Source organism: Protopterus annectens, chromosome 3.part1, assembly GCF_019279795.1.
Source record: "Protopterus annectens isolate FY-2018-M chromosome 3.part1, PAN1.0, whole genome shotgun sequence".
Classification (NCBI taxonomy): domain Eukaryota; kingdom Metazoa; phylum Chordata; order Ceratodontiformes; family Protopteridae; genus Protopterus; species Protopterus annectens.
In genome coordinates this window covers 1476478223-1476503715 of record NC_056732.1, presented here as the reverse complement: position 1 = coordinate 1476503715, position 25493 = coordinate 1476478223, and the positions used below count along the sequence as shown (strand labels likewise).

The 25493-nt window shown below is 38.8% G+C and overlaps 1 protein-coding gene across 1 annotated transcript in view; it reads right to left on the bottom strand.

Moving 5' to 3' along the window:
* Nucleotides 1–24906, bottom strand: part of TMEM236 (transmembrane protein 236) — a 520757-nt gene extending 495851 nt beyond the window's left edge. Inside the window, exon 1 of the mRNA XM_044066316.1 lies at nt 24650–24906. Coding sequence (XP_043922251.1) covers nt 24650–24906 — 257 coding nt within the window. The remainder of the gene's footprint in view (nt 1–24649) is intronic.
* Nucleotides 24907–25493: the final 587 nt, after the last annotated feature.

The window sequence follows — 25493 nt, the reverse complement described above, 5'->3', positions numbered from 1 at the left end:
TTTGTATATCAAACTGATTTGTACAGATGCTTGTGTTGAAAATGTATTAATACATTTGCTTGTGTTAAAAAATTCCAACACCGTGGATCAACTAATCCTTAGTTCCACCAGGGGCTCCAATATCCTAGACCTGGTCATTACCAACATGGGAAATCGATGTTCCACACTAATAGTCACCCCCTCATGATCTGACCATAAGCTAATCACTCTTGACATCCACATCCCACCCCCACCCCTGGTAAAGAAACCTCCATAAAAAAAACTTCTCCAAAGCCAACTTCATTCTACTCAAGTCAGAAGTGACAAACTTCATGACACCCATGCAGATGGGAACTGAAAGTTCAACTGCTGAATTCTACAGTAAGGCACTCTACGAGCACATCCACTCGTGCATGAATCATGCCATCCCCAATAAAACCAAGATGCTCTCTTCCAAAAAAAGGAAGCCAATCTGGTGGTCCCTTGCCATAAACAAACTTTATAACAAAAGGAAGAAACTGTTGCAGAAAAGAGGAAAATCCCAGGATGCAAAAACCTCCCTTACCAGCCTCAGTAAGAAGCTGAGATCCCTCATAAAATCCTCCAAAGCTAGTTACGAAAATAAAATTGCCAAAGATTCCAAAGACAACCACAAGGCATTATATAGCTACATCAAGAATCTAAATGGCAATGCTCAGATCTGCTCTGAGTTATAACAGAGTGGCATTAAACATAATTTTTTATTTATTTATTTTACATTTGTTGACCGGGCTAGTCTGGCTGGATACATGTCCATTTTCAGCAGAGGCCCGAGGAGAAAAGCTCCACTAATATACTAGTATCTTACAATACACAAAAATATACAAAACATGTAAGCAAATAAAGGAACAATTATAATGTGGTATAGTACAATGCAGAGGCAGTTTAACATGAAATAACAATAGTGAGGAACCATTATCCCATAAAATTTGCTAGCGTAAGACTGCTAAAAACGAAGAAGAGAGAAAATAGAGACATATGGAGAGTCTATAAATATTTACACCATTAACAAATTAGTATAACACATGTTGTGGCAGGGTACTAGTATTAGGATAGAGATTTGCACAGAAGTGATCAGCATCTAGGTTAGATAATAGGAGAGATGACAAGTTGCAGTGATAAAACATGTATAAGGAGAATAGGTACTCTAGGACAAATTAATATGCAGGTGGGTAGCTAGGTGCACTACACTGGAGGGATAGAAGTGGTGGTAGAGGCAAGTAGGAGTGAATGGAGGGGACTGGAGAGAGGGAGGGAGGGAATTATTTGCTGAGCTCAGTCAGGATTAGAGCATGGGCCAAGGATAATGATCCCAAGGATATTGCCAATATCCTGGCAGATCAATTCAGTGCAAACTTCACCCCTCTCTCACCCCTAAAGGGTCCATCTCAATACCAGAAGATTGCCAAATTCGGGTAATAATGGCCACACAGGTAAAAAACGCACTCGCCAAAGCTAAGAATACAGCATCCATAGGACAAGACAACATCCCAGGGTGTGTACTACATGAACTTGGCACCTCGCCTAAGTGCCATGTTTAATCATAGCCTCACCAAAGGCCTCATGTCCACTGAGTGGCACACAGCTACAGTTATCCCACTCCACAAGGGGGGATCCACCTTGGATCCCGGGAACTACCGCCCCATCAGTCTGATGAGCCTGATCTGCAAGGCCATGGAACGTATTATTATGCAACTTATATACAAAGACATTGGCAACCTTCAAACACTGGACCCCACGCAGTTTGGGTTCATGAAGGGCCAATCTTGTCTCCGGAACCTGATTGACTTCTTTGAATCAGTCTCCAGAGCTGTGGACAAGGGTAAGGTGGTCCATACAGCCTATTTGGCCCTCTCCAAGGTCTTCGACACCATTCCCCACTCTGGAATCATAGATAAACTTATTAAGCTGGGCATTAATCCCTACATCACTTGATGGGTTGCCAACTGGCTTACTGACAGAGCCCACACTGTAAAAGTAGCTGACTACAAATCCAGCTCCAGACAAGTGACAAGTGGAATACCTCAGGGTTCAATCCTGGGACCACTCTTGTTTGGCATCTATTTCTCTGAAGTACAGGCCGACACTAAGGGATTCTGGCTCACAAAGTTTGTAGATGACTGCAAACTGGGAGCCATTATTGAATCCCCAAATGATGTGGATATTCTACAAAAGAGTCTTACAGAAATAGTTGCTTGGTGCCAGAGCCATGGGCTCAAGCTCAATGGCAAGAAATGTATAGTTATCCCCTTTGGGAAAAAACATGTACCCATGAATTACCACATAGTTGGCAGTACACAAAACACAACGAAAGTGTGATAAGAGACTTAGGGACACAGGTGGACAGTGGTCTCACCTTTGATAACCACATCACCACAACAGTCAGGAAATCCTTCTATGTGGCACACCTCATCACTAAGGGCTTTTCATCCAGAAAAAAGGAAGTCATTGTCCCACTGCACTCATCCCTCATTAGACCCATTATAGAATACAATGCCCTGTTTGGTACATACCTCTCAAGATATCTGCAACAACTGGAAGGACTGCAGAAATACCTCACTAAAATAATCACATGCCTAAAGCAGATGCCCTATGCTGACCGTCTAAAAAACTCCACCTATACTCTGTCGCATATTGTCTACTCAGATGCGATCTCTGCCGACACACTCTGGCTAGGCTTATAAATGCCCTTGGGCAGATAGCTTAGTACCTACCTATGAACCTATAATTAATCAATGGGGCGGCGAAAGCCAACACACACTGGCTAGGTTTATAAATGCCCTCAGGAAGATAGCCTAGTACCTACCTATGAACATACAACGCCATGTCAAACCCAGAGCTGTTGGACATGCTACACTTAAATAAATCCCAATCCCTCAGAGACACATGCTCCAGGGATCTAAACCTTGTCATCACAATGAACAAAACATGCTGGAGGGATAGGTTCCTGACCCAGAGACTCCCCATACATGTCAAGCAGAGCGCCTCTTTGGCCCTCTTCAAATGGAACCTTGATGACTGGATGGGAGATAGGAAATTCACCCCGGGGATCATGTCAGTCACCCTGCTAGACAGGGGCCCAGAGAAGTAAATACTGTGGGAAGAAATAGCCAGGGAATTGTTATGGCTAGGCTTGTATAGGCCCTAGGGCCAATAGCCTAGTACCAACCTATGAACGTATAATGTATGAAATAATTCTACTGAAAAAAACTGCATTCTGATGCTTGTGCTGAATCACTGTCCTCTCATCAGTTCTCTCTTTAATTCATTTTTTAATTTATGAATGAAACTTTCACCTACCCAGGACTTCCAAGATGGCTGCACATTGAATAACAGCTTAATTCTAGCTCTCTCACTGTGAAAACAGAAACTTAACAGATAAAGCCCGTGCACCTAGATTTCTAGGTAAATTTCAGTAACTGACTAGTGACTGCATTGTCTGGATCCCATGAAAAAAGAAATATAAAGGACCTGGAGGAAAATCAGTTACAAAAGGTGAGGAAAAACACAGACTGTGAGAAGTACTGCTCTTGTTCAACAAGAAGCAGTGCAGGTTCCAGACATGACTTCGAGTAACCTAGAGGAAAGTATAAAGCAGCTGTACACAAGCATGGTTAAAATAAATGAAACATTAATGGAGTATATCTACACAAACAATTAAAGCTGGAAAAAAATGGAAGAAGCTTTAAACATATATTCAGATAAGGAGACAGACATGCAAAACTCAGAGGTTAACATGAAGAAAAGGCAGACTGAATATGAGACTGCACAAGAAGAGAAGTTTAAAAAATAATAGAATTAGAGAACAAATCACATAGGGAAAACCTGAGATTTTTTGTTGTATCAGAGAAGCTGGAAGGAACAGACTATCAATTTTATGAAAGCACAAATAATCAACTGGACTGGTACTCCACAACAGCAATTGTTAATTGAAAGGGGATATTATGTGTATGCTCCAAATCTGGTTACTAAAAACAACCTAGACCTTTAATAGTACAGGTGCAGTTTCATTGGCAGAAGCAGCTGATTCTGTCAGAACTGTGGCAGAAAGACAAAGTACTAAACGTGGAAGACAGCAGAGTGTTTGTGGAGAATGACTATTCATTGTAGACCAGGCAGATGAGGAGTAAATATATTCCATTATTTAGGGAATGTTGAGAAGTAGGCATGAGATTTAAACTGCTATACCTAGCCATCTTTAAAATATTTTTCCTTGGAGGGACAAAATCATTTTTTATTGAAGTACATGCTAAGGAGGAACTACAATAGTTTGTCACACAACGGGTGAGCTGTCAAACAGGAGGAGGTTCTACTTCATGCCCTTCTGGTGATAAGGACTAGAGAGAGACTGAGCCCATCAAATCTTTTCCACTGTTTCAACAGAAAATGCCCAACAGAAGGAAAAAAACATAAGAGTCGACAGAAGAATCAAGAATACATTGGAAATGAAACAGAGACTGGATTTGGGAGATGGTGATGAACAGGAATGAAGCAAGTAACTTGGAAATTGACAAATATGGGGTGACAAGTGGAGTACCTCAGGGTTCAATCCTGGGACCACTCTTGTTTGGCATCTACTTCTCTGAAGTACAGGCCAACACTAAGGGACTCTGGCTAACAAAGTTTGCAGCTGACTGCAAACTTGGAGCCATTATTGAATCCCCAAATGATGTGGATACTCTACAAAAGGGCTTTACAGAAACAGATGCTTGGTGCCAGAGCCTTGGGCTCAAGCTCAATGCCAAGAAATGTATATTTATCCCTTTTGGGAAAAAAACATATACCCATGAATTACCATATAGGTGGCAGTACACTAAACACTGAAAGTGTGATAAGAGATTTAGGGACACAGGTGGACAGTGGTCTCAACTTCGATAACCACGTTGCCACAACAGTCAGGAAATCCTTCTATGTGGCACACCTCATCACTAAGGGCTTTTCATCCAGAAAAAAGGAGCTCATTGTCCCACTGTACTCATCCCTCATTAGACCCATTATAGAATATAATGCCCCGTTTTGTATGTACCTCTCAAGATATCTGCAACAACTGGAAAGGCCACATAAATACCTCACTAAAAGAATCACAGGCCTAAAGCAGATGCCCTACGCTGACCGCCTTAAAAAACTCCACCTATACTCTGCCACATATCGTCTACTCAGAGGCGATCTCTGTTTAACATACAAGGCCATGTCAAACCCAGAGCTGTTGGACATGCTACACTTAAAGAAATCCCAATCCCTCAGAGCCACAAGCTCCAGGGATCTAAACCTTGTCATCACAATAAACAAAATATGCTGGAGGGATAGGTTCCTGACCCAGAGAATCCCCAGACTCTGGAATAGATTGTCCATACATGTCAAGCAGAGTGCCTCTTTGGCCCTCTTCAAAAGGAACCTTGACGATTGGATGGGAGAAAGGAAATTCACCCCGGGGATCACGTCAGTCGCCCTGCTAGACAGGGGTCCAGGGAAGTAAATAGTGTGGCAAGAAATAGCCAGGGAACTGTTATGGCTAGGCTTGCATAGGCCCTAGGACTGATAGCCTAGTACCAACCTATGAACCTATGAACCCATATATGTCAAGCAGAGTGCCTCTTTGGCCCTCTTCAAAAGGAACCTTGACGATTGGATGGGAGAAAGGAAATTCACCCCAGGGATCACGTCAGTTGCCTTGCTAGACAGGGGTTCAGGGAAGTAAATAGTGTGGGAAGAAATAGCCAGGGAATTGTTATGGCTAGGCTTGTATAGGCCCTAGGGCTGATAGCCTAGTACCAACCTATGAACCTATGAACCTAAGAAAGTACTAGAAATATTTCAGAATTTTTATTAAATTCTGTATAAAGCAGAGAAATATGGAAATCAAGAAAAGGTACAAATGGAAATGTTTATGAAAGAATTAAATATGCCAAGATTAGAGGTAGATGAGGCTCAATTACTAACAGGATAGAAGGAGATGAGATAAAAATGGTGATGTATAACCAATCTGCAGGAAGGTCCCCAGGAATAGATTGCATTCTTGTGGAAGTTTGGAAGCTAGTTGGGAAAAAAACTGATAAAGATCTGGAAGGTTTTGTTTAACAGTATTTTAAGAAGAGGAGAAGTACCAACATCCTGGAAGAAAGTGGTAGCTGTAATACCTAAAGAGGGTAAAGATCCATCAGATCAAGCTTTATATAGACCCATTTCAATACTAAACCATGATTATAAAGGGTTTATGCCTATAATGGCTAAAAAATAGCAAAAGGGGGTGCCAAAATTGATAGATATGGATCAATGTGATTTTGTAGAGGGGAGGCAAACATTTGATTACATTAAGAGAACAATGATGATCCAGAGGGAAACAGAATGTAAGAAAATACCACTGTTGTTGGTGGGTCTTGATGCAGAGAAAGAATTTGACAGAGTAAGCTCGGACTTTATGAGCAGGGCAATTGAAGTAGTTGCTTTTTTGATAAAATTATAAAGTTGTTTTGTAATATAAATGAGGGATTGGAGGTGGAAATGAAAGTGGGTGGGGGTCCTCTCTGATAATTTCTGCTTGAGTAGAGCAACCAGGAAGTGGTGTCCTCTTTCCTCTTTGTTGTTTGCATTATATTTAGAACCATTAGCAAAGAAAATAAGGTATTCAGAAATTCAAGGATATAATTGGTATGGTAGTCAAGAAAAGCTGGCTCTATTTGCAGATGATATTATTTCATACCTGACAAAACCAGACACAGACATTACAGTGTTGTGGAACATTTTAAGACAGTTTAAATCTTCTTGGGATACAAAATTAATTATGCTAAAACAAAAGACAATAGCGGTAAGTTATGTACCCACACACAAATTGGTCCAGCAATATCCATATTCATGGGGTACAAAATTAATGAAGCTAAAACAAAAGGCAATAACAGTATGTTATGTACCCACACACAAATTGGTCCAGCAATATCCATATTCATGGGGACATGATAAAATGAAGTATTTGGGAGTATGGATTAAAAATAACTTTGCTGTGGCAGCTAAAGTTATGTTGGAGGAGACTAATCAGAAGATAATACAAAACTGAGAAAATGGAAGCTCTGTTATATGGATATGGATAGTAAGATACAAGCAGTTAAAATGTTTTTAGTCCCTTTAGTTTTAGACACAGGTCAGGCATATTTTTATCAACCAGAGGAGCAGTTGTGGATAGCAATTAAAAAAGAGATGAAGGATTTTATCTGGGAGGGGAAGACAGGAAGGGTTAAATGGGATAAGCTGATTTTTCCAACAGAAGAGGACAGACTAGGATTATTCGATTTAAAGGGGCATTTTAAAGCAACACAGTTAAGGCTCTTATACATAGCACAAGCAGAAAACTATAATTCAAAGTGGAAAGGGATGATGATGGTAAAGGCGAGAAGGTCAAGTAACAACTAAAGACTAGAATTTTGGATGCAGACCCTTTAGAAGAATGACAATAATCATGCAGAATATTATATACATAAAGTAGCAGAAGTTATTTTAAGAACTAAGCCAGCAGGGGAATAAAGAAATGACATTCTGCTGATAGGGATAACTGCAATTAGCGATACAGACAAACAGGCAAGACAAACTGGAATTTCATAGATTCATACTAGGCTAATTGCCCTTATGAGCTATTTTAAGCCTAGCCAATTATCCCTTATAAGACTCAATCCCTGCACCTTGTGTTGGTAAGGTAAACACCTTAACCATTAGGCCTCCCTGCCTGGAGAAAACTGACAAAGGATAAGGTATTGGAAACAAATAACTAGAAATGGAAAGGTAATAGAATGGGAAGACACCATGAATTTATTTGGGTTGCAGGTTAAAGATTGCCTTCCCTGTCAAGGATTGATATAAGGATATAGTTAAAGAGAAAGAAATAGGGGGTCCTAAAAGAAAGACCAGCACTGATAGCGTTTTAATAGAATCTAGGACAGAAGCTGCTGTTAAAAAAGAAATAATTAGTAAAGAATATAAAATATTGCATGACAACTATAAAAATCAATCAGAGGAGCTTAGAAAGGATGGGGAAGAGAGACTGGATAAGCAAGTCACAAACAGACAATGGGGGATATATGTCTATCTCCCAAATATGCAACAAAATCTAGAAGATTTAGGATCTTTGCTTAGAAGTGTTTACACAGGTATCTGTATACCCCAAGTAGACGCTAAAGAATTTTTCCTCAGGTAGACAGAAAATGTAGGAGGTGTGATGGTGAAGAAAGAGGTAACTGAAAACATATTTTCTGGGAGTGTAATTAGTTGGCAGACTTTGAAGATCCCCTGCAAACTGCTCTGTCAGAGATACTGGGTGAGCAAACTAGTGTAACTAAGGAAATGATCTTTTTGAGCTATGATGCAGAATCAGAATTGTCTAGCCATAGTAAGGCCTTTTTGAGTCTAAGTATGGTAGCTGCAAAAAAAAAATACTAGGAAATGGAAATCAAAGTCTAAACCAACTTTACTAGAAGCAGTGAATGTAGTAACAGAGATAAACCAACTGGAATTGGGATCTTTAGCAAAGAGAAGGAGCAAACTACATAGGAAAAAATGAGAATTGTGGGAACATTATATGCAGAGGAGAAACAAGGTTTAAAAGAAAGCAAGATTTGAATGAGCTATGTAAATACTTAATTGACAATGACTGCATATACTATAAGTGATGTATAATGTTTGCAACTACAATTGTCTCAACAGGGTCTGTGATGCATAATGTTTGCAACTAAAATTGTGTTAATGTGGTTTGTTCTTCATGTATACAAATGTAAGATTGCCTATGTTATACGTGATAATTTAATAAAGATGTTTTTTTTTTTTTCAAAAAAAAAATTTTTTTCTACCCAGAAGACAGGGTAAAGAAGATCTAAGCCAAAGCTGTAATAGATAACCATCTGATTATTCTCATCCTTAGATCAGCACTGACAAATAACGCAACAGGACAGACATGAGGTGCTGGGAAAATTGAACACTGAGCTAGCTTGAGTGCTTGAGAGGTGGTACTCATTCTACCGATTTATATGTATAGATACTTTATGATCCAGTAGCTATTTGTGCTATCCTTATCTCTAATGTCGTAAGTGTATAGTGTATCAAACTTAAAATTATTATTTCTATAGCTGAGAGCATTTCATGAAATCTTCCCCAACTTGGAAACAGATTAGTCAGCCATGCTCATAATGTGCTGTTCTTTTGGCATGTGAACAAAATCTGGAACTTGCTAAGGTGTACTCAATAATTTTCATTTCACTAGTTAGAATGATTGTGCAACATTTTTCATTTATGCATTGTTCCTCTTTTCACTGACATTTACCTGTGCTAACTTCAGAAATATACATCTTTTGAACCTTGTATTGACAAGGTCATGATTTAACTTCCCTGAATCCTTCTGCATATAACAGCCATTTTGCATTCGCTCTAACTTCTATTCTGCTCTTATTACAGTTAAATAAGCTCAGCTACCATTTACATTGTCCCTCTGTTTGTCATATATGCATTGAAATTATGTGTTTTGTAACAGTTGTTTCTCTAAGTGAAACACCCTGTTGTCATATCTTTATTTCCCATTTTTCATTTTATTTTTTTTTTAATTTTTTATTTTACATTTGTTTACAGAGAAAGGCCGACTGGACACAGGTTCATTTTCAGTGGAGGCCCGGGGAGAAAAGCTCCAAAAAACAGTACAGTTCAAAACAAAAGAGTGTCAATGTAGAAACATAAGAAGAAACATAACATCAATACATATTAATAATACAATCTAGCATGCTTAGTAGAGAATAACATTTCTCTAAAATATTTAATAACGAGTGATTTTTTATATCAAATTTACCAAATATGAACACTTGAGAGATTACAGATTTTTTTTTTTGCATGACGTTGACTGATCAGTCGATTGGAACTGTAGGGGATTTATCATTTGATAAACCAGTAGAGAATGAAAGGGGGAGCAGCATTTGGTCCCTAGCAGAATCCCAGCAACAGTGTGGTGTTATGGCTTAACCTGGGGAGTTGCATGAGCAAAGCCAGTTATTTGAGTAGTGGATTTTGAGAAGTTTTTTAAATTGGGAAGCAGAGTTCATAGAGGTTACATGTTTCGGAAGTGAATTCCAGGTTCTGGCAATAGAGCATGCAAAGAGAGATTTGCCAACATCATTTTTTTATGTTTGATGATATTTATGTGGCTGTGATTACTAGATCTTAAGGGTCTGCAGGTGGTATAGGGGTTGATTAGATGCTGAAGGGCTGTGGTTTTGTCAGGGAGGTAGTAGAGTGTGTGAGCTATTGAGAGTTGGTTGAGTAGAAGGAGTTGAGGTAGCTCAAGCCAGTTCAGTTGCTTAAGGGCTAGACAGTGATGGGATCTATGAGAGGCATCAGTAGCAAACCTGGCAATCTTATTGTAGCATGATTCCATTTTGGTTAATTCGGTGTGGCGAAGGTTAGGTAAGATAGGGGAGGCATAAAGAAGGATGGATAAAAGATGGGTTCTTGCAATAGTGGTTTTTGGTATGTTTAGTGATGAACTGTTTGTTCCTGTAAAGGAGACCAAGCTTTTTGTTAACTTTTTTGATTGTTTGGGCGTATGTATGTCAAATTTCAGATTATTGTTGATTTCTACGCCTAATAGTTTTGTGTGTGAGGTTGGGGTGATTTGTATATTATCTTTAGATTTTATGGTAAAATCATTGTCTAGTGGAGATCTACCTGGGCTAAAGAGGATGAGTTTGTTTTTTTTTGGGATTAAGAATAAGTTTGATGTTAGTAAACCATGTTTCAGCTAAGGTAAAGTTGTGTTGGGTTATAGTTTTTAAATCATTTAGGGTGGGGGCGGCACATATAATAGTGGTGTCATCTGCATATTGCACTACTGAGGCAGAGAGTGAGCATGAGGGTATCTGGTTAGTAAATAGTGAAAATAGCAAGGGACAGAGGATGGACCCTTGGGGGACGCCTATGGCAACTGGCAAAAGGGCGGACAATTGGTCTTGCCAATGATCTGCCTGCCTACAGTCTGATAAGTAGTTATTGAACCAGGATATGGTAGAGTAGCTTATGTTAAAGGTAGTTCAAGTTTCTAGGAGCACGCTATGGTTAACCATATCAAAAGTTATGGATAAGTCTAAAAATATGGAGGAGACAAATAGTCCATTGTTTCTATGTTGATTGATAATGTTGGTGAATGAAAGTAATGCTGTGGTGGTACTATGGGAAGGTCTGAAGCTGTGTTGGGATTTGGATAATAGGTCATTTTTTAAGAGGTACTGCATTAGTTGGGAATGAACTACTCTCTCTAATATTTTTGATAAAGGTGATAGAATTGCAATAGGGTGGTAGTTGGTAAGCTCAAAGGAGTTGCCCCCTTTATGTAATGGTATAATATGTGATATTTTCCATGAGTGAGGTACTTTACATTCTGCTATTGACCTATTTATAAGAATGGACATGGGATAGGCTATGGCTTCAGCTGTTATTTGCAAGAATTCTGCTGGCAGATTGTCAGCTGCCAGTGTGGTTGGTTTCAGCTTTTTGAGGAGTTTAGCAATAGTATTTGTTTTGACTGGATGTAGAGAAAAACTGGAGGAGTTATTTTTTGTACTGAAGTGGGGCGGGGTCTCTGTTGGTATGGATCAGCGAGTTGGATTTTGTGTGTTGGCTAGGGAGTGGACTGTTTCAGTAAAGAATTTATTAAATTGGATAGGGATGTTGTCATGGTTGTTTTGTAATATAGGGGAAGGAGTGGTTGATTTTCCTGGGTGTAGTAAATTATTTATAGTTGCCCAGGATTTTTGGGGGTTATGAGCGTATTTTTCTTGCATGGTTTTATAGTAGTCAATTTTGTCAGGTTTTATAAGTTTTTTTGGCTCTGTTGCAGAGTTCTAGATAATTCTGTTTCAGGGTAGTGGTTTTTAGTTTGTGAAATTGTAACCAAGTTTTGTCTCTTTCTTTCATTAAAGTTCTAGAATCTTTTGTTAGCCATGGGGCATAGTTGGTTTTGGTTCTAATGGTTCTGGGGGGTGCATGACAGTTTAAGATTTGTAGGATGGTTGAGTTAAAGTACTGCAAGGCTTCATCTACAGATAGTTGCTTTAGAGGAGTCCAGTTACAGCATTTTAGAGAGTTGATTAGGTTATTGGCTCTAAAGGTTTTTTTGTTACGTACTACTCTGAGGATGGGTTGTTTATTCTGGTGGGATTGGTTCTTAATTAAGAAGGTAGCTTGATGGTCACTCAGACTGTTAGGAAGACAGCCCGATTCTTGACCCAGACTGGGGTCTGATAGAAGAATCCAGTCTAAGATGGATTGGCGTTTGGAGGTTTTATTAATTCTTGTGGGGGCAGATATAATCTGCGTAAACCCATGTAAGTTAATGTGGGTTGAGGGATTTTGGCTTGCACCGTCAGCCCAGTTAATATTGAAGTCACCTAGAACTATGGTTTCTTGTGGAAGGGAATATGCTAACCAGTTGAGTAGGTTTTCTAGTATGCTAGAGTTATTGCCTGGTGGGATATATCCACCTGCTATAATTGTTGGTTGGGGTTAAGTTTTAGTTTGGCTAGGATTAGTTCTACATCTTTGACTTCTTGGGAATTACACTCAAATTGTTCAATATTGAGGTGGTTTTGGGATAGTATTCCTACATCCCCTCCCTTTTTTCCTGATCTCTATGTATAATATTGTAGCCAGGGGCAGTAATTTCATTGTTGTGATGTTAAGGCTTGAGCCAAGTTTCTGTTAATACAATGATGTCTGGTTTGTATAGAGCTAGTAGGGCATGAAGATCCTGAGTTTTGTTAAGTATACTCCTTACATTAATGTTTAAGAGGAGGAGAGAAGTGGTACGTCTGCCATACAGAGGTTTTAGTTTTGTGAAGTTTGTGTTGTTAGATTTATTGAGTCCTGGATTAGGGTGAATGTCCCCACAGCAAGTGAGTTTTTGTAGTAGGTGTAGATAGAGTTTGTTTAGTTTGTCTAAAATGTTTGCTAGTTTTTGGGAGGATTGAGTGCTAGTTTTGTATGTATGATTCCTATACAGACAGGAAAATGGTTGGGTGGAGGTGAGGTCATAAGGTGATATAAGGCAGTGACTAGGTATATTGGAATTGGTAATGGATTCTGTTTGCCATGGTGGTGGTGGGGGGTGAAATAAAGTTGAGAGTGGTAGGAGGAGAGGATGGACAGCAGGAGAGAGGAGAGAGTTACTGAGTAACATAATGGTTGTAGAAAGTGGGTGTGATGTATATAGGTCATCTTATTTAATTATGTAAGGAGCTGGGTGAGTGTACAAATGCTATCAGTAGCTGCAGGGTTTGGGTGTTGAATGGGGTGTGGTGAAGTGTGTGTAGAGGGGGATGATAAGTAGATTTTGATTGGATAACTGGGATTGAGATGTGTTTGGGGTGAGGTGTATAACTATAAATGTAAGTGATGTGGGGTTGGGTGGTAATGGGGGTAGGGTAGGGGAGTGAAGTGAGTCTGAGCATTAGCAAGGGCAAACGGAGCAGGGCAACACCACCCTTGAGGAGCAGAGAAAGATAAACACACACAAAAAACTATTAGGAAGAGAGGTTGGATATAGGTTCATAGGTAGGTACTAGGCTATTGGCCCTAGGGCCTATATAAGCCTAGTCAAATAGTACCCTGGCTTTTGCCACCCAAGAAAATTATTTTCCTGTGCCCCTGTCAAGCAGAGCCACAGAAGTGATCCCCGAGGTGAATTTCCTATCTCCCATCCAATCATCAAGATTTTTCTTGAAGAGTGCTAATGAGGAGCTTTGTTTGATACAGATAGGTAGTTTGTTCCAGACTATGGGAAGTCTCTGAGACAGGAATCTATCCCTCCAGCATGTTCTGTTTATTGTGGTGATGAGGTTTAGGTCCCTAGAGAGTGTAACTCGGAGGGATTGGGATTTCTTTATGTGGAGCATGTCCAACAGCTCTGGGTTTGACATAGCTTTGTATGTTAGGCAGAGATCGCCTCTGAGTGGGCGATATGCGACAGAGTAAAGCTGCAGTTTTTTGAGACGGTCTGCGTAGGGCATCTGTTTGATGCCAGTAATCCTCTTTGTGAGATATTTCTGTGGCCTTTCCAGTTGTTGTAGATGTCTTGTGAGGTACATACCAAAATGGGCATTGTACTCTATAATGGGTCTAATGAGTGAGGAGTAGAGGGGAACAATTGCCTCTTTTTTCCTGGATGAGAAACCTTTTGTGATGAGGTGTGCCACATAGAAGGATTTCCTGACTACTGTGACGATGTGATTATCAAAGGAGAGATTACTGTCCACCTGTGTCCCAAGGTCTCTTATCACACTTTCGGTGTTAAGTAGACTACTGCCTATGTGGTAGTTCATGGGTGCAGAGTTTTTACCAAAAGGGATGACAATGCACATTTTGGCATTGAGGTTGAGGCCATGGCTTTGACACCAGGCATCTGTCTCAGTGAGGCCCTTTTGTAGGATGTCCACATCGTTAGGAGATTTGATTATGGCCCCTAGTTTGCAGTCATCTGTGAACCTTGTTAGCCAAAGACATTCTGTGTTAGCCTGTACTTCAGAGAAGTAGATAAGCAGGAGAGGACCTAGGACTGAACCCTGTGGTACTCCACTTGTCACTGGTCTGAAGTTGGATTTATATTCTGCTACTTTCACAGTGTGTGTTTGGTCAGTGAGCCAGTTGGCAACCCATCTTGTGACATAGGGATTTGATATGGCAGAGAGACAGCTGTATGGATTAGTGCCACTTATTTTATTTTATGCACTAGTCTATGGAAGATAGGACTGTCTGGTTCCAGAGCAAAGAGATAAGCCAGGTAGGTAAGTGAGGTGAAATAAAAGAAAAATAGAGGAAGAAGAGACATAGAGTTGTAAGGTCGTAAGAGTGAAAGGTGAACAGGGCTAAAAGGCAGTTAGAGTGTGTGGGAGACTCAATATGTAGGTAGAAGTATGGGGGGGGGTTATGGTAGTGGGAGAGAGGAGTTTCATGATCAGTGATTATTAAATAGCTCACGTACTCACAAACAGGAAACCTGATTTGTTGTATTCTGAATTTCATCAAGAAACCTTTATTACTTTTTTCCCTCTGGTATGAATACAACTCATTCTAATAAACACTCCACAGTGAACAAACCACTCATTTTTACAAGATGATGCCTGAATAGTGTCACTTGTGATGCCCTAGTGCAAAATCTGGTTGATCATAGACACATGCTGTGTATATTGTGAAAAATCATATATGTATTCTCTGCATATTGTTAAAACAGCCTCGTAAATGTAAACATATCACACTGGGCATTAAAATAAATTCTTATCGATAGAATTCTAGCAAATATTGTTGTGCTCTAATAATATACCCACTGGGTTCAACGAAAAGAAACAAACCTTGGGTAACCCAGGAATAAAATTTATTGTTAGCGCTTTTGGACACAAAGATATGCAACCTTCTTCAGACAACATAAGTAATAAGTAAAGGGATATAAATAAACCCTTAGAATGACATCATCATTCATAAATTAGTGTTTAAAGCAACAATAACCTAAATGCAAAAAACACTTTTTGAAAAAAGTAATATGGCACATAATCCTTTTTCAGGGACAATTTCTGGTTAAGTGAATTCCTGAAGGTCACACAGCAAACAAATATTGGCTAAAGGAATCAAACCCTGCATTATCGGAACTACAACTGACAGCCTTACCCCTCTAAACCAACTTCCACTCTCATTGCTAACATATTTAAGCTAAGAAAAATCATTAAATCTGTTTTAATAAATGAATGAATTAGTCCCTATATCAGTATAACTGTAAAATAAAACTACAACAGCTAAAAGTGTCTCACACTTCCTAAGTAACAATTCCCCTGATGCCCAGACATAAAAATGTCACTTACGCCATCTAACACTATCTGATACAGCGCATTTATTCTGCAAGTATTGCAGCTACTTTTCATTCATGATTTTCCATTATATTTTCTTTTTTTTCATCTCCTGTAACTAGGTTAACTTTTCTCCCTTTATCCTTAATTAGTCCAATTATTCAATTAAAATTAATTCATAGTCATGTTCTAGCCATAGTTCCCAAAAAAGGATTTGAAAATTACTGATAACACATTACTGAACTCATGCAGGAACAAATCTGAATATGAAATGTTTCTTCAGAATGTAATCCTATCTAATCTCACATAATTTCATAAAAAAACTTTTTTGTGAAAAATCCACATATGGGCATATATGTATGAGAATGTGGATACAGTTATAGTACACTGATTACCATTGGTTTGAAGCAAATTCCAAATTCAGTTGGTTACCCACACTACACATCAATGAAGGTTTCCATATTTCCACCCACAAATTTATCAATATTGAAAAATCATGTAAGACCGATGCTAATTCTCTTTTACAAACTATTGAATAAGCATGAAAACATTACCTTTAGTTTCTTGATTCATCAGTCTTAAAATAACATATCACTACTTGAATCTATTATACACTACAAAAACATCTAACCCCTCATGTGTCAGATTAGCAGTCACAAGCAAGCCAGGAACCGAACCCCGAATTTTCTGATTTTATACAGCCCGAACCATTTTCTTTTCTTTGCTACAAATACAAACAGCTCTGTAATCTTTTAGTCACATAACAGCTTACCCTGGTTTTCCTGTCTAGATGTTTAACTCAGCCTAATGAATAACCAAAACAGAATTTTTTCCTATTATAACCCTCTGTTTTCTTCATATTTAATCACTTGTTTTACTCTGGCTAAAATCTGAAATAGTGGCAAAATCCCTAGCCTATTGTCTGTATCATATGTCAGACTATGACTGTTTTTCATTCCATGCAGAGTTCAGCAAAGTTTTTCCTATATTTTGCATGTAGTTGCCTTTTGCATGGCTTTGGAGTTTGGAGACATACTTGTCTTTACCTCTGTTTTTCTTGAGATTCTGTGGAAGCATAGTTGCATATATTACTTATGTGTGTGTGTGTGTGTGTGTGTGTGTGTGTGTGTGTGTGTGTGTGTGTGTGTGTGTGTGTGTGTGTGTGTGTGCAATAAAACCTGCCCTTTCTGTAATACTGATTAATTATCCATCTTATGACAATACAAAAAATGTGATCTCAGTCAAAACTGCTTCTACAAAATAAATTTTTTGAACCTGGGAAATTATGCTTGCATATTTCCTCTTCCCTTGGCAAAAATGGTATTTTAAAACTCTAGTATATGACTATGTCACTCAGCGTATCCGGTGTTAATGTCTGAGAGTGTAACATGCAGCTCACATACCTACTGTTTTTCTTTTGAGTCAGCAGATTTAGTCTGTAAAAATTATATCAGAATTCTGTCAGTTTTGTCTTCATTTGATATGCAACAAATATATTCCAAAATAAAGTGTGCTTTGTAATATCCAGGGCTCTTTGATAACACCAAACAATTTTTCCTTTTCTTTATTGCATTTCTCAAGATAGGCAAACATTTAATTCACTGTTTAATACTCAGAAATACTGTATATTTTTTACATAGTTTAGATGCATGATGTTACCAAGAAATCATGGTCCCAATTCCAAAACATTTGCTCTCAGTGTAAGTGACCACTTACACTGAGAGCAGGTGTTTTGGAATCTGTTCACCAGGGTAAGCCTGTTTATAGATAGGCCTTACACAGACATAAGTCACTTACACCGTGAGCAGGTCTTTCAGAATCAGGGCAGATTTACACTGAGAGCAACTCTTTTGGAATCTGGCCCCATATACCTTAATTCTTTTTACATTTTGAAAGTAATCCCAACAGTTCAGTGCGCATACACCCCTGTAATTAAATTCTATATTCAAATCCCACAAAAGGACATAAATTTTTACAGGTCTCGATATAGTCACACATAAAAATTTATTTTAAATATCCATGTGCATGGGGTGCATGTATGTGTATATCTGTTTAGCATACACATCTGCAAATGTCTTATACAGAAAATCATACTGTTAAAGAAAATCATACTGAAAATATTTAGCTTGTATGCTACGAGCAATTTTATGCATGCATTAATAGTAAAATACCAGTACCGAACTGCATGTCAGCAGTGATGTCTCCCTTAGTGCTTTTTATTTTTGCATTAAAGAAAAATAATATGAAGGGATTAAACTTGGCATTTTAAAATAAAAAAAGCATCAATTGCCAGTAAAATTGTTTTCTCCTTTAAAATGCAACATGCATAGAATCCTGGATTTAAACTCATATTAAAGTATTGCTAAAATCATTAAGCCATAAGTTTAGAATTTACAACTCATCCAACAGAGATAGCAACACATCCCGAATTTGTTATGTTAAACCAAGATTGTTATTAAAATATTACTGCATGACTGTTTTAAGAATCTGTGGGGAAAAAAGCTTATGTTAACTTGTCACATTTACTTTTTACACCATCGATGCCCGTAGAGTCTTATGACTCTTATCTAACCGTACTAGAGGTGCTCACCATCAAATCAAACACCCTATTCATGCGTGACTTTAATTACCAGTCTATATACAGGGAAATATATACTGTGTCAAACTTACAGGTTCAATCCATCCTGTACATTATTAACACAAATACCCTGGAACAGACAGTGCAGTCTCCAACCAGAGGATCAACAAACATACTGGATCTGGTACTCAACAACATGGGAGAGTGTTGCCCCCCCCCCCCCCCCCGTCATATCCTCACTAGTGATATTAGATGACAAAGCTGTCTCATTTGTAGTAAAAATCAACCCTGAAAATTGAGCTAAACCAGTAACAGTTAGGACCTATTCAAAGGCAAACTAAATCCTATTAAGTGACAGATTGTCAAAATTCAAGGCTTTCAAGTATCTCAAGACCAGAGCTACCTATGCAGAATTATTCAGAGTCCCTATGCAAACATGTGAATGGCTGTATGGAAGCTGCCATACCTACCAGAGATAAACCCAAAACAAACACTAAATGCAAACTCCACAGGAGGAATCCTTACATAAACAAGGTATATAATAATAATATAATAAAAGAAAAAACTCAAGGCCAAAATCAGGAAAAGCAGTTCCCTTAAAGACAAGTGCTTTCTTATACAACTAAACAAGAAACTAGGAGGTCTAATTAAGTCCAATAAGGGCAACTGTGAGGTCATGATAGCCTTGCAGGCTAAGGACAAACACAAGGCCTTCTTCAGCTATGTCCAGAACCTTAGAGGTAACATACAACAGTGTGCTAAACCAGTGGTGAACAGTACCACCTTTGTGGATCAGGGTGACATAGCAAATCTACCTGCTGATAAATTCAGTTCAAGCTTCACCCCCCCCCCCCCAGCTCCACCAGGTGAAATTCCCTCCAACATACTTCTCCCAGCTATCAGCAGAGTCCAAGTGCTGGCAGCACTCACTAAAGCCAGGAACACTGCCTTCATGGATCCCAACAACATCCCTGGTTGCCTCCTGAACAGTCTAAACCACAACCTATCAGGACCACTTGAGGTGTTTTTCAACTACAGCCTTGAAACACACTACATTCCAAGTGAATGAAGGACCACAATAATCATTCCTGTCCACAAGGGCAGACCATCAACTAACCCAGGGAATAACAGACCCATCAGTCTAACAAGCCTAATATGTCAAGCTATGGAATGAATTATCATAGAAATGATAAACAAGGACACTGACAAACTACAGTCACAGGATCCATCCCAATTTGGCTTTGTTAAGGGAAGGTGATGTCTACTTAACCTGGTAGATTTCTTTGAGAGGGTCACCAAAGCAATGGATGAGGGTAAAACAGTGCATACTGCATATCCTGACCTGGCTAAGGCATATGATTCAAAAAAAAAAAAAAAAAACGATACCAGGCAGAAGCAGAACCAAAGATGTAAAATAATTTATTCCAAATCAAAAGTCGAACTCGCAACCAATACCACACAGTTCAGTTAAGCGCGCTTTCACTCCACTATTGCAGAGCTTCTTCAGAACAATAGAAAAACATAATTGCTTCATTTTTATAATCCACTAAACACCTAATTAATTAATTAAAATAATTCCCTTAAAGACATAGACTGAATATTTATGCGTATCTCTATAATACTAGATCCAACTCAAGTTCAAAACATGTACAATTCCAACTATAAAAATAGTCATAAAATCTCATTAATTGTAACAATGAAAATGGTGTGTTGTGTTAGGTTGAAACACAAGTCAAAATGTATACGTAAATTTTAATTAAAACAGAGAAAAAAATTGCAAAATAATATAAAATAAAACACCCCAACTGGACAAAGTGGAATTCATAGTTTTGCCCTTCACAACTTCAGTACACTAGCAATATTTATACAGTCGTTCAGCCCTGGTGATTTCCCAGCATCTAATTTAAGCTGCCAAATCAAAATTAATCAAAATTTTTTTCTGGATTGTGATTCTTGATTTGTGGCATATGATACAACACCTCATTCAGACATTGCTGACAAGCTCTCTGAACAAGGTGGAAACCCTTATATAACTTGCTGGATTGCTGGCTAGTTCACAGACAGGACCCAAGAAGTCAGGATCAGTGAGACCATTTCCAAAAAGAGACCAGTGAACAGTGGAATAGTCCAGGACTCCATGCTGGGCCTGCTTCTGTTTGGAATCTACTTCTCAGAAGTTGAGGCTAACATTAAAGGCCTCTGGCTCACTAAGTACGTAAATGACTGTAAACTGGGAGCTATTATAGATTCCCCAAAGACACAAACATCTTGCAGTTTGGTCTAACTCAAACAAATGACTGGTGCCAAAGCCATGGCCCAAAACTCAATGCCAAAATATACATTATAATGCCTTTTTTAGAAACTGCCAATGCAAGTACATCACTCCATTGATAAAATGCCCCTAAGAGTAGACCCAGTAGTAATGGATCTGGAAACATATGTGAATAACAATCTGACCTTTCATAGGTTCATAGGTTGGTACTAGGCTATCGTCCTTAGGGCCTATACAAGCCTAGCCATAACAATTCCCTGGATATTTCTTCCGACAATATTTACTTCCCTGGACCCCTGTCTAGCAGGGTATCCCTGACCAGCATGTAGCTAAGATAATAAGAAAATGATGCTATGCCACCCAGATTACAGGTAAGGGTATGGCATCTGGGTCCAGGGAAGTTATAGTACCATTCTATTCCGCCCTTTTCAGACCTATCATTGAATACAATGCCCCCTTTGGCATGTATCTAACCAAACACTTGCAAAAATTGGAACACCATTAAAGGCTTCTCACCAGGATAATTTAGGGTATGAATACCCTGTCCTACAGTGATCATAAAAAGGGTTCTGTCTCTATATTCAGTCTCCTACAGGCTGCTGAAAGAGGATCTTTGGCTGGCTTACAGGGCTTTCTGAGACTCAGCCCTAATGGATCTGTTACACATGCACAAAATAAGCAACACTAGAAACACTAGATCCAGGGATCTGAACTTCACTTGTGACATAAACAGAACTTGCTGGAGGGACAGATATGTGTCCAAAAGGATCCTTGCTCTATGGAATAGGCTTCCCATCCATGTAAAAGAGTTCATCCTTGACCCTGTTCAAAACAAACCTTGATAACTGGATATGAAATCATAAATTTAATCCCAATCTGGCCCTCATGTTTCTTATGGACAGAGGCTGTCAATTAGAAAAGTATTATTCTAACACCCCTACCTAGAAATCCTTAGCTACCTGTCTACTAGCATGCCCTCCTTGTATAATGCTTGAGACCCAAATGGTTTGGGGTGCACAGCTAGGCCTGTTAGGGCCCTAATGGTTGTTAGCCTAGTACAACCTATGAATCTATGAATGCTGAGAGATACCACAGTTGTGGAGTTAGTATGTGTTCCTCCACTGACATCTGCAGTTCTGAAGTTAAGAGGATGACAATTACAGTCCATGATTATTTAGCCGACACTACATCTCCTGTCCTAATGTTTGTTTCAATGTACTTGTCTAAAGCCTTTTAAAAACTATGGAAGTTAGGTTCACAGGCACTTAACAGGCCCATTAAGGACTCTAGTCCAAATTCCCAATTGCACCAAAGCACTGTCTGGTTAAGTGACTTGCTCAAAGTCACACAGCAGGCAAATGAAGGATGAGGGAATCAAGCCTTGTACCACAGAAAACAGCTTACTAACACCTCACAGTATTAATCTTCTGTGCTAACTCTGCTAATTTAGAAGTAAAAGGATACCGTGAACTCTCTTTTGGAACTTGAAACCAAGACCTTCAGCACACTGTTCTAGCTTCACTGCCACTGAACCAACAAAAGCCTTTAAAATTGCTATTGTATTTTCAAAGAACCATGGTAAGACCCAAACCTGTAATCATATGAACTGAAGTCAGATGCCTTATCCGTTAGGCCACATGGCCTACCTTATCCAATACTCTTCTTTTAGCGAGATCATTCCACCTCTCTAATACCAGTTCTGTGTAATATTCAACTATTATCATAATATTCATTTCCTCATATCCAGATTAAAGTCACTTCCCCCCAGCTGTAGATTATGTCTTCTCCTGTTTCCACTGTCCTTGCCAGAGCTGAATTCAGCACTAGACAGCTGCCTAGGGTCCATGTTGGCTGGGGGGGCTGTGTTGGCTGAGGCATCCCAGCTTTGCTATTAAAATAAAAAAAAATCTTCAGTAATGGTAAGTCCTCATGTAAACACAGCAAGCATTAGGCCCCCACAGGAAAACTTCCTTACCTTGCACTTCTTTTAGCCTGATCCATTATCCTGCCAAGGGCCCCATTTTACTGTGATTTGGCTCTGGTACTTCCAGCTTAGCTCACTACCTTCATGAGACTCAGGCAGTTATAGCCTTGTGTACCCATATCAAGTCTCACACTTCCCTTCGCAGTATCAAGTAAGAAAAGCCTCAACCTCTTCTTTCCAGTCAAACTCTGTAATCCTCTAATCATCCGGGTCACATGACTGTACAGCCTTTCCTGCTACTTGATGTCCTTTTCCATGTACATTCTCCAGGAATGGACATGATACTCCAGCTATGAATTTACCCGTTTCCTGTACAGTGACAGGATCACTTTCTTGCCTTGGTTTGGGAATTGTCACCTACTTATGACCTGCTTATGATGTTATGCGAATTAATACTTCTCTTCTTAGTTTAATTACTTATATGCATGCATCCCATTTACAAGGCTTTATAAACTGATACAGAAAATGAGAACTTAACCAACAGATAATGTTATTATGCATATTTTCTGATTTTATAGATCTGATTGCTATTTTCTATCTAAAATAAGAAGGCACTAGGTTGACTGCCAGGTAGCTCCGAATGGTCCGGTAGAATAGCACAGAGAGTTACGTCCTTGAATGTTATCTTGTTATTCCTTATTTGATTTTTTTACTTTTCTCTTGTATGATGTGCTACTCTGAGTAAGTTGGTTTAAAACGAACAGTACTGCCAAACTCTCCCTCAAAGGAGACAGTTATGCCTAACCCTACGAATAAATAATTATGTAAGTGTCAAAAATGCACTGTTTTTCTATATTACTATGGGAAAATTGGTAGCATTGTTTGCCTCACAGTAAGAGGTTCTCCTGTTTGATTCACAGCTGGAGTGCCTTCTGTGTGGAGTCTGCATGCCCTCCCCATGGTCGTGACCTCCAAAAGACATGTGTGAATGGGCATGCCTTCACTGAAGGTTGGGCATCGGACTGGCAACTCGGCACCATAAAAAAAAACTACTGCCAATCATTAGTGGACCGGAGTTCCCCTGTGGTGACCCCTAACCGGGAAAAGCTGAAAAAACAAACAACTATGGGAAAATATCTTTGCCACCAGAGCAGATGCCTACTATCTCATATCAAAGCAACACTTCGATCTGCCATCTTAAGTTTCTGTTTGGTTTTGCAGTTGAGAACCATGCATGTGAAATGAAACTAAAATTGCTTCAAACAATCAAAAGCCTGCAAATCATGTATGAGCAAACAAGCAGCTAATATCAGTGCATATAGTTTTTATAACCAGAAAGAGTACCTGCATGGGAGTTTTGTCTTGTTACTGTGAAACTTACAGAAGGATTAAGCTGAACTAAACTTAACCGAAGTTTGTAAATTTCTGTTAAGAAATATGGAAGATATGGTATGTTGAGACATAACTAAGAATGTCTTTCCAACAACTGCAAACAAACACATGCAAACAGATAGACACACAAGTGCACATTACACACACACACACACACACACACACACACACACACACACACACACACACACACACACATACACACACACACACACACACACACACGTGCACACATTGTAAGTCAGATACTACTTTATTCTATTGTATCCTATAGCTGTGCACTCATGAATATAAAAAGTGTATTTAGATATCTTTACAAACAAGAAAACTCAGTAAAAAATATACATGCACTTCACATAATGAAACATTTGTCAGAGGTATACTTTGCTTCTACCAAGTCTTAGTATTTTAATGGCAACTGTTTACTAAGTGCATTGCTTGTCCCTACTAATAAATATCAGACCAACCAATACACATACATATGCTTGAGATGGGACCCTTGAATGCCTTGGACCCACACACTGCAATTTTTCACACTACCCAGATTAAACTGATGCATTGTCATTGAAGGAGTCCTGACTTATAGAAGTTATAAAGTGAAATCAGACACTTACCATTTTCTTTCCAAAATAAACGCTCGCCTTTTTTTATAAATCATAACTTTTACAGGAACCCACACAGCCAATGTCACCGTCATCACATATGCAATGGAACAGGAGACTATGAGCCAATAAGTAATGTCATTGTTGTGGTTTTGCACCTCCTTTAAGTGTAAGGCAAACCTCTCCATCACAACAAATGTTGGAATACATAAAAAAGAGAACTGAAGTATTTCATACACAACCAGCTTAATTATTTTTCCTGAAGCCATCTTGTTTCAGCGATTCACCCAAAGAGTAATACTTTTCCATTCAAACACTTGTTTCATTCCATCTTGCACTGAGCTTTTATGTTCCATACTGCAATACTTTGCTTTGAACTCTGTTCCCGTTGATTGCTTATTACTTAACAGACATTGTACTCTTTTACTGCCCTGATTGCAGTTTGCTTGTTTAGAACACAAGTGGTACTTCAATTGCTTTCCTGTAAATAGTACCATTTTCAGCATTCAATATCTGTGATTACATTAATAGTGACTGCACTAATTGTAACAGATACAGCATATGTAGATATTGTTATACTATAAGGCTACTTTAATCACACTAATGACAACAGAAAAGTTCAGTAAGTGCCTTATAATCTTTAGTCTAAGGTAGATGAGAAATGTTACTCGTGCAATACTTAAAGTAATAGCTGTAATTAAAATAAAAGGTAATGCTTTCAAACCTATATAACTGCATTTATTTGACAAAAAATAAACTATTTAATATTCACCCATCTTTCATCACAGGTAGTAGAATGAAATGTCTATAAACAGTGTTGAGTTATAATGGGGCATTTCAAGTGGCTGTCCAGGGC